The sequence below is a fragment of the Buteo buteo genome, chromosome 19, assembly GCF_964188355.1.
Source record: "Buteo buteo chromosome 19, bButBut1.hap1.1, whole genome shotgun sequence".
Taxonomy (NCBI): domain Eukaryota; kingdom Metazoa; phylum Chordata; class Aves; order Accipitriformes; family Accipitridae; genus Buteo; species Buteo buteo.
This window is the reverse complement of record NC_134189.1, coordinates 14,322,635-14,338,271: the sequence shown is the minus strand read 5'-3', so window position 1 is coordinate 14,338,271 and position 15,637 is coordinate 14,322,635. Positions and strand designations below refer to the sequence as shown.

General features: G+C 43.7%; 2 protein-coding genes across 3 annotated transcripts in view; one reads left to right on the top strand and one right to left on the bottom strand.

Moving 5' to 3' along the window:
* BPGM (bisphosphoglycerate mutase) overlaps nucleotides 1-994 on the bottom strand; it is a 56,469-nt gene extending 55,475 nt beyond the window's left edge. Inside the window, exon 1 of the mRNA XM_075051275.1 lies at nucleotides 893-994. The gene's annotated coding sequence lies outside the window, so the exon portion shown is untranslated. The remainder of the gene's footprint in view (nucleotides 1-892) is intronic.
* On the top strand, nucleotides 907-11,513 carry LOC142041965 (aldo-keto reductase family 1 member B1-like). Of its 2 annotated transcripts, none has more exons than XM_075051268.1 (10): nucleotides 907-1,192; nucleotides 2,000-2,157; nucleotides 2,686-2,802; nucleotides 4,141-4,218; nucleotides 4,609-4,731; nucleotides 8,259-8,365; nucleotides 8,520-8,601; nucleotides 9,154-9,237; nucleotides 10,054-10,136; nucleotides 10,894-11,513. In XM_075051268.1, exons 1-10 carry the CDS (start codon nucleotides 925-927, stop codon nucleotides 10,934-10,936), a joined length of 1,143 nt encoding a protein of 380 aa, XP_074907369.1. In that variant the 5' UTR covers nucleotides 907-924; the 3' UTR covers nucleotides 10,937-11,513. The 2 variants fall into 2 exon arrangements, with proteins under 2 accessions (XP_074907369.1, XP_074907368.1); XM_075051267.1 differs by having other exon boundaries at nucleotides 1,034-1,192; nucleotides 1,990-2,157.
* Nucleotides 11,514-15,637: the final 4,124 nt, after the last annotated feature.

Sequence of the window (15,637 nt, the reverse complement as noted above, 5' to 3'; positions counted from 1 at the left end):
TACCTTGCCTGCCCTTAGTTAAATGGAGCAAAAAATACCAGGCTGCAGAGAGCAGGGGCCTTTGCCGTGGGAGAGGCACCCAGAGCAAACGCTCACACCTGAAGAAACTCTCCACGTCTGAGGAAGCAGCAAAGCCTCCCGGGCAAGTCTGGTTTTTTCCACTGCGCTGCAACCTCTTCAGCAGAACAGCGTACGCTTGTCTGCAAAAATTTCAAACCCAGTTTCTGATGTGAGATTACTGGCTACCTACCATGTATGATTACAATCATGCATTTTATTCTGAAATGCCCTCAGCACCTCCCTAAAGACAGAGGGACAATTTGATCATTATGTCACTCATTAAAAAGTCACTGTTTCTCTTCTGCAACATTCAAAACACTTTAAACCTCTCCCAACATGCAAAATAAAGTTCTGTTTTTAAACTGACTTTATCCTAACATACTCCTAAGCCACAGCTCACTCTTCCTTGAAGTGAAAGCTGCATTTGTCCCATCTGGAGCAGGAAACAGGTTCTCCCCACTCTCACAAGCCAGCCACGCCGAGGTTTCTCTAGCCGTCTCGCTGTATCAGCACAGCAGGGTCAGAAGGCCCCGGCAAGGGGGACCAGCCCAGGCCGCCATCCCCATCGTGGGGACGTGCTGCTCCAGCAAGGGGCTCAGCCCTCCCTCGGCCTGAGGCACACAACCCGCAAACAGCTCTTAGGGCGCAGGGAGACGCCTCTGTCACACGTCCCCTCCTCTGTCACCCCCATCCCGGCGACGGCTGAGGTGTGACATCCAGGGACCGAGGTGCTACCAGCCGGGGAGCCCTACTGAACGCCCCTCCCGTCAAGTTAGCGCAGCCCCGGGTTAAGCACCTCCTGACACAACCCGGCCGGCTGCGTAGCGCTCACCCCGGCGCCGGGGCTCGCAGGCGCGGCCTCCGATGGCCCTCAGCTGCCGCCCCGGACCCCCGCCGTGGGCTGCACAAGGCCCGGGCCCCGCAGCGGCGGTCCGGGACACAGCGCCGGCGCCGCCCCGCCACCCCACCCCACCTCCGCGCCGGGGCGGGGCGAGCCCGGCCGCTATTAAAGGCGCTGGGTCGGCAGCCACAGCCGCGGTGGTGCCTCTGGGTGGTGTGCGGGGCTATGGCGACTTACGTGCAGCTGAACACCGGGGCCAAGATGCCCATCCTGGGGCTGGGCACATGGAAGGTAACGGGCCTTGCGGCCGTGTGTCCTCCCCCCTCGCTGGCGGCGGGAGGATGGCTGCGCCCAGCCCAGGGCCGGCCCTGGCCCTGCCCGTAACCACCCCTGCGGGACGGGCGCCCTTTCTCCGGCCCCGCGCTGGGGAGAGAGGGAATGCGGCTGGGGGCGGCCCGGCCCGGGCGGGCGCAGCCGTGGCCGCCGGCTCGGGGCCCGTCCCCTTCGCCACCCCGGAGCGGGCGCCGCGCTGCCGGTGCCCCCGACGCCCCGGGCGGGGTCCCGGGCTGGGTAGGGCCGCGCCGCTCGGCACCGAGGGTCCCTCCCTGCCCGCCGGCCCCTGGCAGCGGCCCGGGCGAGCTCCTGCGCCGCCGTGGGGCTCTGCCCGGGGGCGCGGGGCGCCGGGGCCTGGGCTGAGGCCCCTCTGCTGGGCCGAGCCCCGCTGGCTGGAGGGCTTCTCCTCCTCGGAGCGGTGTGGGCAAGCGAGGAGGCCGTGGCCCGGCTCTGGAGAGCTGTCCTGGTGTTGGGGCCTCAGCTCTGCGAAGGCGCTCCGGAGCCCTGCCTGGGAGTGGGGTCGCAGAGGAGCGGCTGGAGGCTGGCTGGAAGCTCGGCTGCCTCTGCCTGAGGTGTGTACGCACCCAAGAAAGCTGCAGGGAGAACTAGGGGTCTTTTTGATGCTGTTGGTGTTTTTTTGCTTTATTTTAATTGGGGGATTGCTTTGGGTGGGGTGGCTTTCTTAATTTTATCTTCCTAGGAAAAGGTGTTCAATATATATATTGATTAGAGTTTCTTGGGTATTATTTTTTCAGTCCCCACCAGGGAAAGTGACAGCTGCAGTGATGGCAGCTATTGATGCTGGGTACCGCCACTTTGACTGTGCCTATGTGTACCAGAATGAAAATGAAGTTGGGGATGGGATCCAGCAAAAAATCAAGGAAGGCGTTGTGAAACGAGAGGACCTCTTTGTTGTCAGTAAGGTATGGATCTGGTGGTATAGGATCCCAGGAGACACATGTTTTTTCATAGTAAGCCCCCGTTCTTTACTTTCCTACTCTGTGGTGCAGCATGGAACAATTCAGAACATCACTGAGGCCAATCCTGAGACAAGCTTCCTATTTTGCCTCATCCTTTATGGAGAATTATGCAGGGTATATACCACTGATATGGGTGATGCTTTAAACTTTTCCTGGCATGAAATTTTGCTGTCCTCTCTCATGCAGTATCTGAACTTCTAGTAGGTGGGTTTTAAATGAAGTCTTAATTAATGAAAGCAGACTACTGTCTGCCATGATACCGTTCAGTCATGTGTGTGGCCACTGCACATATTGCCCTCAGTATCACAGGCCAGTCCTGCTCACAGACCAAGCCCCATTTGAAGATCAGTAGGATGACCTAGTTTCACATCACCTTCTGAAGGGGACAGGCACTCTCCTGAACATCAAACAGAAGGGTTCCATGAGCTTTAACCTAGGAAGTCATGGCGTGCCTTGGCTTTTTGTCTCTAGCTATGGTGTACGTTTCACGACAAGCCTCTGGTGAAGGGAGCCTGCCAGAAGACTCTTGCTGCCCTGAAACTGGATTACCTGGATCTCTACCTCATCCACTGGCCTCTTGGTTTTAAGGTACAGTAACAACAATGCCTTTGGCTTTGCCTGTTGTGACTGGCAGTTTTGAAGATCTATATGGCTTTACAGCCCAGTAATTGCTCCAACCGATGCAGATCATCATGTGTCTGCTGTGTACCAGCACTGCTCTGGTGCTCAGCTTTACTCTGGCCATGTGAGCCAGGCTCTTGATCCCTACCTCTGAGATTTCTGCTTGCACAGTATCCTTTGCCCTTCTGATCATGGAAGAGGTAGACCTTGAACTAGGGGCGGGTTGCCCTGCTGCAAGCGTAAATTATATTGCTCTCCTTTTATTGCCTATGTGTTGTTTTTTACAAATCCAAAGTATGCTCAATTGACAATGATGTCGTTCCCCTGCTGTGGGAATGAGGGCTGTGCTTTGCTGCCTGACAGAAATTCTTTCCTCTGCATGTTACAGAATCACAGAGCAAGAGAATGTTTCTGTCTTCCATTTCTGTCTTTAATCACTGAGTCCTTTAATACAGTACAGATTGAATTGACCTTTGCTGTAGGAGCCTTAGTGTTTCACAGACCTTGAATTTCAAAAAGTGAAACTTTTTAGTTCCTAACTCTTACTAACTGCATGCAAAGGAACTGGTATCTCAGTTTGAATATTTCTAAAGTTAGTCTTTCTGTTAGAGCCTCTTCAAAGTCTTCTTTCTACTTGTTGATTCTGAGATCAACTGTTTTTCATAACATCTGTATTTTTAAAATTAGTTTAATAGGGACAGAACTATCAAAGTGAAAATGTGTTGTGGTGTAATGATATATCAGTAGAAAACGACTGGTTTTGAATGAAGTTGATACCTGGCATGTAGCCCTAACTGGGACGCAGGCTGTTTTAACATTCCCTATGCCAGCAACTCAAATAATGAGTCTTCCCATGAAAGACCTGTCAGCAGATCTGGTCCAATATAGACTGAACATGTTCCAGGTCCTAAGTGGGCTCTTATTACACATTTTAATAAAACACTTCATTATGTCCATGTAAGAACTTTGTATTTTTGTAATACAGAAAGTAAACTTGTAAACTGGCTATAATTCTACAAGTGGAGAGTTATGTTTCACCATATGTATTTTGATGAGCCAGAGGACATTGTGCCCAGCAGAAGTACCTGTCTTTATTGGGAGGGCTGGGGGCAAAAATGCTATAATCCCATGGGAAAGGAAAAGAAAAGACTGAAGAATGTAAAAAATGAGTATTAGTATTATCTGATACATATGTAGCTAATAAGTATGTCCTGCAGTAGGAGTCTGTACTATAATGGTCTTCAGCTGGTGTTAACCTAACTTCCCACCAAGGAGTGTTTCAAGCATTTTCTTTGTCACTGACAGGCAGGAGAGGAGCTGTTTCCCACAGATGACAAAGGCATGTCTATACCCAGCAACACAGATATTCTACATACATGGGAGGTAAGTTTAGTCACAGCAGGAGAATAGTGTCTTCCGTTCCTAGCAGTCTCTTCCATGTTTTCATTGCCTTCAGGAGTCTAAATTGTCTTATGTATGTAGAACTACTTGGAAGGACTCACTGGTACAATAGTGGATTGTTGGGTATCGCTATTTTCCACTTCTAACTTGCTGTGAATTTCCACAGTCTCAAAGAATGAATCTTTGAGCTTTGGTGAAATATGAGACATGGCACAAGTACTAGTGCTCTGCTTTTTTCCTCAAACTTGAACTCTGAAAATCTAAATGCTTATTTTGTGCTTCTCATGAAGAAAATAAGCCATGTTGGGAAGAACATGTTCTTCAGGCCCTCTCATGTATACTATATGCTGACTTTTTGCTTTTTTCTGTTAGGCCATGGAAGAGCTGGTGGATGCTGGTCTGGTAAAAGCCATTGGAATCTCCAACTTTAACCATGAGCAGATTGAAAGAATCTTGAACAAGCCGGGACTGAAATACAAGCCTGCAAATAACCAGGTAAACTGCTAAGTGACAGCAGGCAAATGTTTGAATGGTGTTGCTTTTTTTTGTTTGTTTGTTGTGTTTTTGTTTGTTTTTTTTTAATAGAATTACTAAGCTCTTATGAAATGAGATTATAGAAAGAGAATGGAGTAGACACAGCATGTTCTCTTAATCCCACCCTTTAACTGCTTCTTGATGCACAAGGTGCTGGTTTTTTATGGACTTCTGCACTACTGCTGGAAATCTGGCAAGGAGCAGCTCCAGAATCTTTTTTTTTGGGGGGGGGACAGCAGGAACTCACATGATATTTAAAAAACTTACTTGAAGTAAAACTTTATATATATATATATATATATATATATATATATATATATATATAAGGACCTAACAGAGTTGGATGACTGTTTTTCAACTCTTCTGTGGAGAGGCCAGTTCCTGTTGCTGATGACTGAGGGAACTGAACAGGAACATGCTTTATGGACTGTTTACAGACTTACTGAGGATTAGGAGGACAGAGCAAATGGAGTTGCGAGGTAGACCATAGAGTAGAAGTGTCCAGGTATATAGACAGCACTTGAATAAAATATTAGGAAAATAAAGGTGGTAGGGGACCTTGGGAGATAATCTGTTATTCACAGCTCAGAGCAGCACAGCTGCGAGATCAGACCAGGTTGCCCATGGCTTTATCCATCTTGAAAACCTGCAAGGATGGAGACTGCACAGCTTCTCTAGGCAGTGTGCTCCATTGCCTGACCCCCCTGCCTTGGGTGTATGGTGGAGGGAGGGAGGGAGTTGTCTTATATCTGGTCTCAACCTCTCTTGTTTCAACTTACGTCTGTTGCCTCTTGTCCTCCCACTGTGCACCACTGAAGAGCTTGGCTTGTCTTTGGATAACCTTCTTTTATGTATTAGAACTGCTGCTGGGAGACCTGAAGCCTTCCCTTCTCCAAGCTGAACAAGCCCAGCTCCCTCAACATTTCCCAATACAGCAGGTTCTCCAGCCCCCAGCCATCCTGGTGGCCCTCTGCTGAATTCATGACAGTCTGTCAATCTTTATTCTACTGAGGGGGCTGGGAAGGGGGAAAAGTGGACACAGTATTATAAAGGTGGTCTGACAAGTGCTGAGCAGAGGCAGATGATCACTTCCCTCAATTTACTGGCTGTATTCCTGCTGCCAGGGCTCACTACTGGCTCACGTGCAGCTCAGCCTACTATGGCCCACAGGTCGTTTCTAGCATAGTTGCTTTGCAGGTAGTCAGGCTCCAGCCTGTGTTATTGCCAGGGGCTTTTCCTTCCCAGGTACAGGGCTTTGCGTGCAGCCTTGTTGAATTTCATAAGGCTTTTGTTGGCCTGTTCTTCCTGCCTGAGTGGGTCCCTCTGAAGTGGCAGCCCTGCCCTTGAGTGTATTGACTGGTCCTCCCCCAATTTGGCATCACCTGCAAACTTGACAAGGTTATAGCCTGGCACAAGTTGTGGAAGAGAACAGGTCCCAGGACAGGCCCCTGTGGGAGTCTGTCTAGACTTGTCCTTGATTCCTATGGCATTTGAAGGACTGCAGTCTCAGTTATTGATTCATGATTACAAGACCTGGTTAATTTATTGTGTTAGCTTGAGCATATGTACTGAAAAGGGATTTTAACATCTTTTTTCGGAAAGCTAGTAAGATTGTTCTCTGGGTGTCTGTTCAACATAAAACTGAAACATTCTGACAAGTGCAAAATTCACAACTCTCTAATGTGTATTTTCATTATCAGTCCCAATATACTTTTAGGGTACTTGAAAGTCTTATGATACCTTTCAACATCTGCCACACCTTATTGCCACTATCACTGTAGTTGATAATTACTGTGGTCTCTTGCATAGAGGTCACTGACCTTACATCTCTCACACTTGCAAATGTTCTCAAGCTCTCTGATTACTATAATCCAGTTAAGCTCAGAGCAGTGGGTCTTTGGTCCCTGTCCTTCAAAACATACTGCTTCTGAAGAAATGCTTGCAAGCCTGAAAGCTTGTCTGTTGTTTGCACTTACCAGTTGACCTAATGGTGATAGTGCTTCCTGCAAACACTTTCTCTGTGCAGATGTTTCACATGTAATCCAGTAATCACCTGTATTTGGTGTCATTCCCATTCTTAATTTTAATGCAGTCAGTAGGCACATTGGTTTCATTTGTGGTGAGAAATTAATTTGGCAAGGTAGTAATTACATTACAATGATACTAGTACTTAGTTCAGTAAGTACTGTACTTGATCATTATCACACAATGTGGATTGCAGTAGCTTAAGATACTTGTTTAAATGTACATTATAGGCTTTTCATCCTGGTCCAAACATAAGACTAGATAATGTAGCTCATAAGTTTTTCAACTTGAGTGCCAGTGGACAGGTAAGGACGACTTTGCCTTGCTTATATCGTATAGATTCTACCTACTGAATAGTTGAGAAAATAACCAGGTGCTCCGTTACTCCTGAGTAACTGTGTTTCTAGAGCTGCTGAAGCAAAATAAATCGGTATAATTTGTCCCCAAAACTGAGTTATGTGTCCTGTTGTCTAATATTCCAACATGCCCTAGAAGGGAAATGGCCATGCAAACTTCTGGTAACAGCAGGCAACTAGAACCACAAATAAAACACTCGAGGCTGTAAACTGATCCCATGTTTTCCACTCTCTTGCTCCACCTGCCAGTAGCACAAGTTTCCAGGGACTTCACTCAGAATGTAGCAGCAGGCTGCAGAAGGTTTGAATGACAGTGTAGTCAAAGAAGTTCTTGGTGTTGCCTACTGAAAGAAAAGTAGTGCTCCCTGGTGTGGAATTATCCTGAAAGTCCCTCTGTGCAAAGTATCAAATATTCATTTTCATTGATTGCCTTCTGACACATGAATAATTCCTGTTACATATTGTGTATCTGTGCATTAGCTTGCAGAATACAGTTCTCTGTTAAGGAGTCTGTTTTCTGTTATGTAGATGTTGTTAGGGAAATTCATGGTAAGTACAGTAAGCTGAAGGTCTAAAATCTGTAGCAGTTAGCTATTCTCACTATTTGCAGACTGAAGGTATTCAGTGTGAGTATTGACACAAAGCAAATAAAAATGAATGAAACAATACTGGTGTTGAAGTTAGTATGGTAGTTGGAGGAAAAAAAACCACCACTATATTATGGCATGTTTAATTAGGGATAAAAAGAGAACCTTGTACTTACTGGTCTGCTATCCTATTATTACAACTTTACAGTTCTTTTGTGTGCATTTTACTGAACTGTCCCATTTAAGCAATTAGTGGCCGGTCATCCTGTATGTTGGAGTTCATATGAATCAGCAGAGTTTTAAGGAGTGGCATTACAGTCCCTGGACCTTTCACTGCAAGGAGAACTACTACAAATAGTAGAAAGGGGGTGGGAGTATACAGAAAACAAAGGCTGTATAATATCCTACAGAGACTATAAGTTAGAACAAAAAATCAGCCTTTGATTTGATTAAAAACTAATCCCCAGAACACATTAAAGCTGTTAAATCATTGTCAATCTCTGTACTCTTATGTTGGCAGATTGAATGTCATCCATACCTTACCCAGGAGAAGCTGATCAAGTACTGTCAATCCAAAGGTATTGCTGTGACAGCATACAGTCCACTTGGCTCTCCTGACAGACCATGGTAAGATTTCTTTGTGCTTTGCAAGGGAGCTGGCATGGATTATGCTTGAAACCTTGATACTACAAGTGCACCATTAATTATTCATCAAGGTACAGATCTCTGCTAGGTTGGGTCTGTGGAGGTTTCTTGCCACTGTCGTCTATTCTCTGTGTAGGGCTAAGCCAGAGGATCCTTCCCTTCTGGATGACCCCAAGATCAAAGAGATTGCAGCCAAGCACAACAAAACACCAGCACAGGTACATAGGTGCTGAAAACTGGGTACCCCTTCCTGTAGCAGAGCATAAAGGACAGCTAATGACAATGAAAAGGACAGGCTGGCTCTTCATTCCTTGTCAACTGTGGTGCTCTTCTGTGGTGTTAAGTAGCAACACAGGTTTGTTTACCATGTGGTCTGCAATGCATGCTTGCAAGGGCTCTTTGACTATCAACAAGAAACATTTTCTTGACCCATCTTCAGATGCTGTAACATTTCAGTCTTCCCACCTCAAGTCCTATTGCAGAGAAGTGAACTCTTGTATAGCCTACTAAAAGTCTACGTAGGAATGAAAGGAACTTAGTATCACTAAACTGGATGGGAAAGGAGAGAGGAGGCCTTCTATATGGGGCTCCAACACTACTCTATTTGCACTTCAGAAAGCGTTGCTTAGAATTCAGGTATGATTTGAAATGCAGCTCTGCAGAAATGGGTTAATTCTGCTGAATGGTATGGGTTACAGAAAACAACTGTTGGAACAGGCTCTGCTTGCCAATAGAACAAAAACCATCCTCTGTGACTCTGCCTCTTGCAGGTTCTCATTCGGTTCCACATCCAGAGAAATGTGATTGTGATTCCCAAGTCTGTAACACCACAGCGCATTGTGGAGAACTTCAAGGTGAGTCATCAGGAGTGACCTGGGTGTAGGGAATAGTCAGGGCTGACATGGCTTCTCCCTGCAGAGCAAGCAGCAATCCTTGCTTACCCTTCTGAAGTCCTTCTCAAGGCAAGAGGACTGGGCTTTTTCTCTCTGTTTATCTGCGGTCTACGGAGGGCTAAACTTAAGGTTACAGTTGAAGAGCAGAAGTGAACAAAGTTTTTGGAAACACTATGCTGATCATCTTAGCAGTCACGTTATGTGATGCTTCCTGTTCTGTGTCATGTGGATGAGTTGTCTGACAGAGCTTCCTTGGGGCCCGAGTGCAGTAGCATGCCACAAAAGGCTTATGTAGAGCAAGCATTATTAAGAAGATGGTCCTGGTGTCCATAAACCATGTTGCTGCTCTTGATTCAGTGGTCCTTGACTGAAACCAGTATTTTGGAAGACAGTTGCATTAGGTGGAATATGAAAGTCTTCCATAGATATTCCTTTAGAATAGCACAGAAAGGTACATCTTTCATGAATGTAGGATTCAGGCATTCTGCAACATCAAGTGCTCTCCAAACTTCTTAAAACAATTGGCACATGTAACTGCAACTTGAGATTTTTTTTTTTAATTCCTCCCTCTCCTTGCTCACCTCCCCCCCCACTCCAGCTAGTGGAGTCTCAGAAATCCAGAGCGCCATCTTTTTGCTTTCCTTCCTTCATGAAGCAGTTATTTATTCTAACAAGCACCCCTACACTGTGGACTTGTTCATTAATTTTGTAAATTTTTTTTTGCTTACAATCTGTGATTTGTTCAAAGAAGTGATTTCCAGCTGTTTCTCTTCTTAGGTGTTTGACTTTGAATTGACTAAAGAGGAGATGGCAACTATTCTCAGCTTTAATAGAAACTGGAGAGCCTGTGCAATGAGCACGTAAGTGGCAGTGTTGGGTTTTTTCAAGCTGTTAAGTTATCAGTATGTCATAATATAGTATATGTAGTTAGAGATACTAGGCTTGATGGAAATTCAGGATATGCAAACTGAATTTTCAAAAGGGTCATCCTCAAAATAACTTTTCAGAGTAAAATTTTAGATGTTCATGTTATGAACCGAATCATGATGAGCATAAAGCAAGCTTCATGTTCAGTCTCCAAGAAGCTTTTTGTAGCTGGAATTGCAACAGGAGGCTCTTACCATAATATTTATTTTGTCCATATTAGAGAAATGGGCATGACATGGACTCAAATTCTTGATTAACTTTGCATGTGGTTTTCTGTCGTGACCCTTAGGTATATTATAAAAACTGACTGTATGTTCTTCAGGAGTGGTTGGGAAAGTGGGTGAACATTCAAAAAGTAACATGAGGATTTGTGACTTGGAAGCCTGAAGCCAGATATGAAATCTTTCTTGGAAGGCTGCAAAAAAGGTCATCATGGCAGTAAACAGTGAAACCTTGAATTAGTTGTCTACAAAGCACCTAGGTCGTGTTTCCTGAGGTGCTCGGAGCCCAAGTAAGAGAAAGCACTCAAGAATCTTTCTGGTTACAAATGTAGTGCATCACCAAAGAAAACAAACAAACTGACTGCTTTTATACAGTTCAGCTCCTCCCTTGGTAGCTCTTTGCAGTGGTTACAGCTGCATGTATTGTGTCTGAAAGATACTATAATCTTTCCTCTTTGATTTCCTGCAGGTGCAAAACTCACAAGGACTACCCTTTCAATGCAGAATATTGAAGATGGTTTCCTGCCTTTCTCCAGACTTCTCAGATATACTTCTGCTGTTGCGTATGAGTTGTCTACGTAGCTTTCTCACTGCATCAGATGCCCCCCCTCTTTTTTTCTTTCTTTTTTTTTCCCCCACAAAGATGCAGTATATGTACTCAGTGACTTTGTGTTGTTTTCTTTTTTGGAAGAAGGAAATGCTAAAATGCTTCTGAAGAGCACACTGTGTGGACTAGTAGATTGTCTTTGCCAAACTGCATGTCTGGAACTGGTAAGCAGAAAACATTGAGAAAGTTTGAACAAGCAGTCACTTATTTTGGAATACTGTGAATTGGAGCTAGTGACTATTGTCTGGAAGGACCAGGATATTGGCAGATTTTACGTAATGAAGTCTGCTTTTTTCTGATTACTTTTGGGTTTGGTTTTGTTTCTTTTTGTAACACTCCATGCTTTTTTCTCTAATTGGAAGTACAAGTTGATTTTGAAGTACAGCAGTTTCTACATGGGTAGCTCTTTGAAAAGTGTATAGGTCCTGGTTTCTTGGTGATATAAAAGCTGGTTTTGCTTATAATAAAATACAGTTTCATTACTGTGTGTAATGAGATGGTTATTTCAGCAATACTCTAATGGTAGTAATGCTGGAGTAGCTGTACTATATCAGCTTCTCTAGAGATCACACAAAAGCAAGGAAAATTACTGTCCCCCAAGAAATCACATGCTGTTGATGTTAACTTTTGTATGACCCGCTAGCTCTCTGTTGTTCTTATGCTAGTGCGCATGTAGAACACCTGAGTGTGATAAACCTGTGGCCATTGATGAGTCTGAGCCTCTCTTTAGAGTTGTTTTGATATGTCTGACAGCTAATATACTAATGTTTAGATCAGTCTTTATTGTAGTGAAGTGATAGTATACTTTGGCTAGTAGAAAACTCATTCCATTGAAGACATGAAGTCTACAGGGCATCCTATGGGATTGTTTTAGTAAGCAGTAGAAAACTTGCGCTGCCTGCCTGGAAAGAACATGATGCAGGAAAGAGTTCTGTGCTTGTACAAGCTACCATTTGCAAATACAGTAAAAATGGATTTCCAAGAAAATCCTCTGTCATGAACTAGAAGATCAGAAACATACTACTTTGTTCTGGGAGGACAGAAAAATAAGCTTATAGCTGAGTTTTGACATGTGAGGTGTGTTCGTCCCTTTGGGAGTGTTTTATGGTTTTAAAGTTGTTGCCTTCTGAGAGGTGCTTAAGACTACTCACAAAATGCACTGGTAAAAACAGTGGCTAGTGTTGAGTAATTTTCTTACATGTTCTTGTAAATTTTTTTCAGAGGTCTGAGTAGATCTAGAGTGTGAACTGTCCTCTGAAGGAGGTTATGTAGGCATGGCGGAAAAGGGGTTCTTTCTGAACAGTTAAAAGAAGGGAGACACCAGAACTGTTAATGCATAACCACCCCTAAGTGGTAAGCGTAAGGTGGGATTCTGATTCCATAACTGCATTGCATAGTGTACCTTAAAGGGAACTCAGCCAGGTTAAAATGTACTGTGAGTGCAGTTGTTCTCAAACTATTTGTGAAACAGGTGGCTTGTTTCCTGATACTGATGAAAAGGTACTAAGGAGTCATACTAATTCCAAATTTTTCTTTCTGATAAATGCTGACCATTATATTGAGAAAACAGATTTTGTTATCTTCAAATGCTGCTTTTAAATCTTTCCACTATTGCTGAGGCCAGACTTTACATGTAACATGCTTTTGGTCAGAATAATTTACAATAGGCTGAACAGACAAGACTGAGTTAACTTCCAAAACGAGGCAGAGGGAGGAGAGAATCAATGTCTGATTGTCTCTAAGCAATATTCTCCTCTAATGCTGAGTGTCCTAACATAAACTGATTACAGTCACTTTAAATTCTGGGCTTAAAAGCCAATACAAAAAGCTTCAGCTCTGCAAGTGTTTTTGTGTATCTATAATGTGATAAATAAAAGCCCAAAGGCATCCAAAAAAAGCAGAACAGCTAATGTTCTTAGTCTGAGCTGTGACAGAAAACTGTTTGGGGCAATGTTGACTTGCTCAGAAATAACATTTTTGTGACAAATGTGTTCTGGCAAGAAGTTACATTGAGGGTCAGGGCTTCTAAAATAGTACATGAGGTTCTGTTAATTTCCTCTGTTTTCATTTCACTGTAACTCTATGAAAGTTTGTGCCTGAAATTTTCCATTCTCAGAGTAGGAATTTTACTGGAGAAGACTTTCAGACAGACTCTTCTGCAGCAGAAGGATGACTAGCTAGCACTCAGGGTGGAGTGGTACTGTGTAACAGGCGCTCTCTGTATTTTGCTGGATGACTTTGTGGGAAAGAATTTGGAAGGGGTAGTTCTGGGACACAGTGCAGTACTTAGCCGGCAGAGGGCTTGGATGCTTGGTGAAATAGAGTGGGAAGAGAGGAAAAAGAGAAGCACCTGAGTGAAGGGACAGTGATGCATAAACTTGCACAGAAGGCAGGCTGTTGTCAGAAAGGATGAGTGGGAACGGAGTGATAGAAAACCATGTCACCCATAATGATTTTGGATTGCTTCTTTAAGGCCAGATATAATTAAATAAGGCTGAGATTGAGGAAGAGCCTGTCTTCTAGACTGCAACCCCCATCTTTGTTTAATTTAGGTTTATCTGGTGATTGTTACAATAAAATAAATGGCTGTTGTACCCCCATACTTGTGCCACACTCTGCCTACAAGGGTAGAGGTTTCCTTTCATGTCTTAAAAGGTAAAGTGGAAAGATCAAAGAATTAGATATCCGGAGCCTAGCATTCCTGCTAACTGAGCTCTTCCTGCTATAACTGTTCACAGCATTTGTTTTTGTATTGTGATTTGACAGATCTCTGGGTTTCTGATCAAAGAAATTTTTAAGGACAAATATAATCTTGTAGCTCTTCCAATGAAAAGTGGTTGTGTTTTTGTTTTGTGTTTTTGATTTAAGAACTTATGGTTCAGTTCCACCTTGTTGGCCTCTCTTACTAGACTTTCTTAGGACTCTGCTGCAGCAGTTACAGTACTGTGATACTGTAGCACACCATAGGAAGAGGAGTCCAGCTTGCAGGAAAGATGAAGAGCAGGAGAGAGAAAAATCATGTTCTTGGGACTGGTAGAATCAGTACTTGTACTAAATTTTTTTTTCACTTCCAGCTGCACTCTCACTGCTTCAAGTGATACCAGATTAGCAGGCCTTTTTTTAATGTTAAAAGGAAAATGGCTCCAACAGAACACATCAATTTTCAAAAAATAATGGTGAACTAATTCATGGGGAAAACAAAGAAAATTGGCAGTTATCTTGCTGGAGAACACAAGAGACCTTTTTTGAGGATTTTTGGGTGTAGCAGAGGAGAATACAAGAAGCAGCTGGAATTAGCATCTTGCTGGTTGGAGGTAGGACACCACAAATAGTCTTACAGGCACAGTATGTTTCAGGTTGCAGTTGATGTTGCTTTTGGGACAAAATGGCTTGACTTCTGATACTGGAACATAAATACACAAGCCTGCCTGGCTGGAATCACTTTTTATGTGATGATCTGTAACTTGGTCTTTGTTTCCGTCTGGGGAAGAGGCAGGATCTCTCTTCTTGCTGATCTCACAAGACTGGCACAAGTGCATACTGTAACATTGTGCAGAGTTGTGAAATCCAGGGCACAGGAAACTGTTATTCAAAACAGAAAAAGAAAATCCTGTATTTGGATTTTTAATCTGTATTCACAATGTTGAAGATACTACTAGAAATCTGGAGTCTTTTGCTTAATTGGGGCACAGAACAGTTGACTCAGGACAAACTATTTTATCTTTTTAATCACTTAATACTCCCCTAGTTTGTCATGTATAAACTCTGTCAGTAACTATTTGTCATCCCTCCCTCTGCCTTGGCCACTTAAAAAGTACAGAGCCCTACCTTATTCTGGCAGGACCTTGCTCACTTAAGCTGAGAGGCAACTCTTAAAACTTCTTCATAGGCCATGTTGCTCTTGCATTTTAATTTTTTAAAGTGCATGGTACAGGACTGCTAGTACAAACATCTGCAAAACTACATCTTTTTTCCAAATTCTCAGGGGAAAAAAAAATCAAGCTGAATATACAGTCTGGCTTTTCTGAACTTAAATAAGCCTGATTACAAGCCAGCTGATAGCTGCTCATAAGAACAGCTGAACTGAATCAGACTAAGTATCTACTTACTGCAGCATTCTGTCTCCAACTGTGGCCAAAACAAGTTGAAGATGAGTAAGTTGAGCATTGCATGCAGTTGTGTGTGTTTTTTAAGTATTCTGACAGCAATTTAAGATCTTTTGTGTTTAACAGCCATCAGTTAACTCTTTCTTGTTCAGTTACCTTGTGAATCTGTTACATTCCAAGGGAATGATTTTTCACACCTACATATCTTGTGAAGAATTGCTATCTCTTATTTGTTTTGGGCTTGTCTGCTGCTGGATTGATTTGATAGTGCTGACTTTTACAGTGGAGGAGATAGCAACTGGTCTATTTCTAGTCACACTTTCCAAACTGCTCCATGTTTAAGAACTTCTGGCACACTCCCTGCACTGGTGTCAAGTCAAGTAAAGTCTTAGCCTACTTAATTGCTTTCTGTAGAAATTATTCCTAGGCCACTGATTATCCTAGTCAATCTTCTATAAATCTTTTTTAACATATAGAGGAAGCCAAGGACCAGAACTCTT

What these genes read in the sequence shown, in the direction of transcription:
- LOC142041965 (XM_075051268.1), top strand. Translation starts at nt 925, where the DNA reads ATGGCCCTCAGCTGCCGCCCCGGACCCCCGCCGTGGGCTGCACAAGGC. An exon ending in ACCTCTTTGTTGTCAGTAAG is followed by an intron (nt 2,158 to 2,685) that starts GTATGGATCTGG and finishes TTTTGTCTCTAG; the next exon opens with CTATGGTGTACGTTTCACGA. An exon ending in ACTGGCCTCTTGGTTTTAAG is followed by an intron (nt 2,803 to 4,140) that starts GTACAGTAACAA and finishes TGTCACTGACAG; the next exon opens with GCAGGAGAGGAGCTGTTTCC.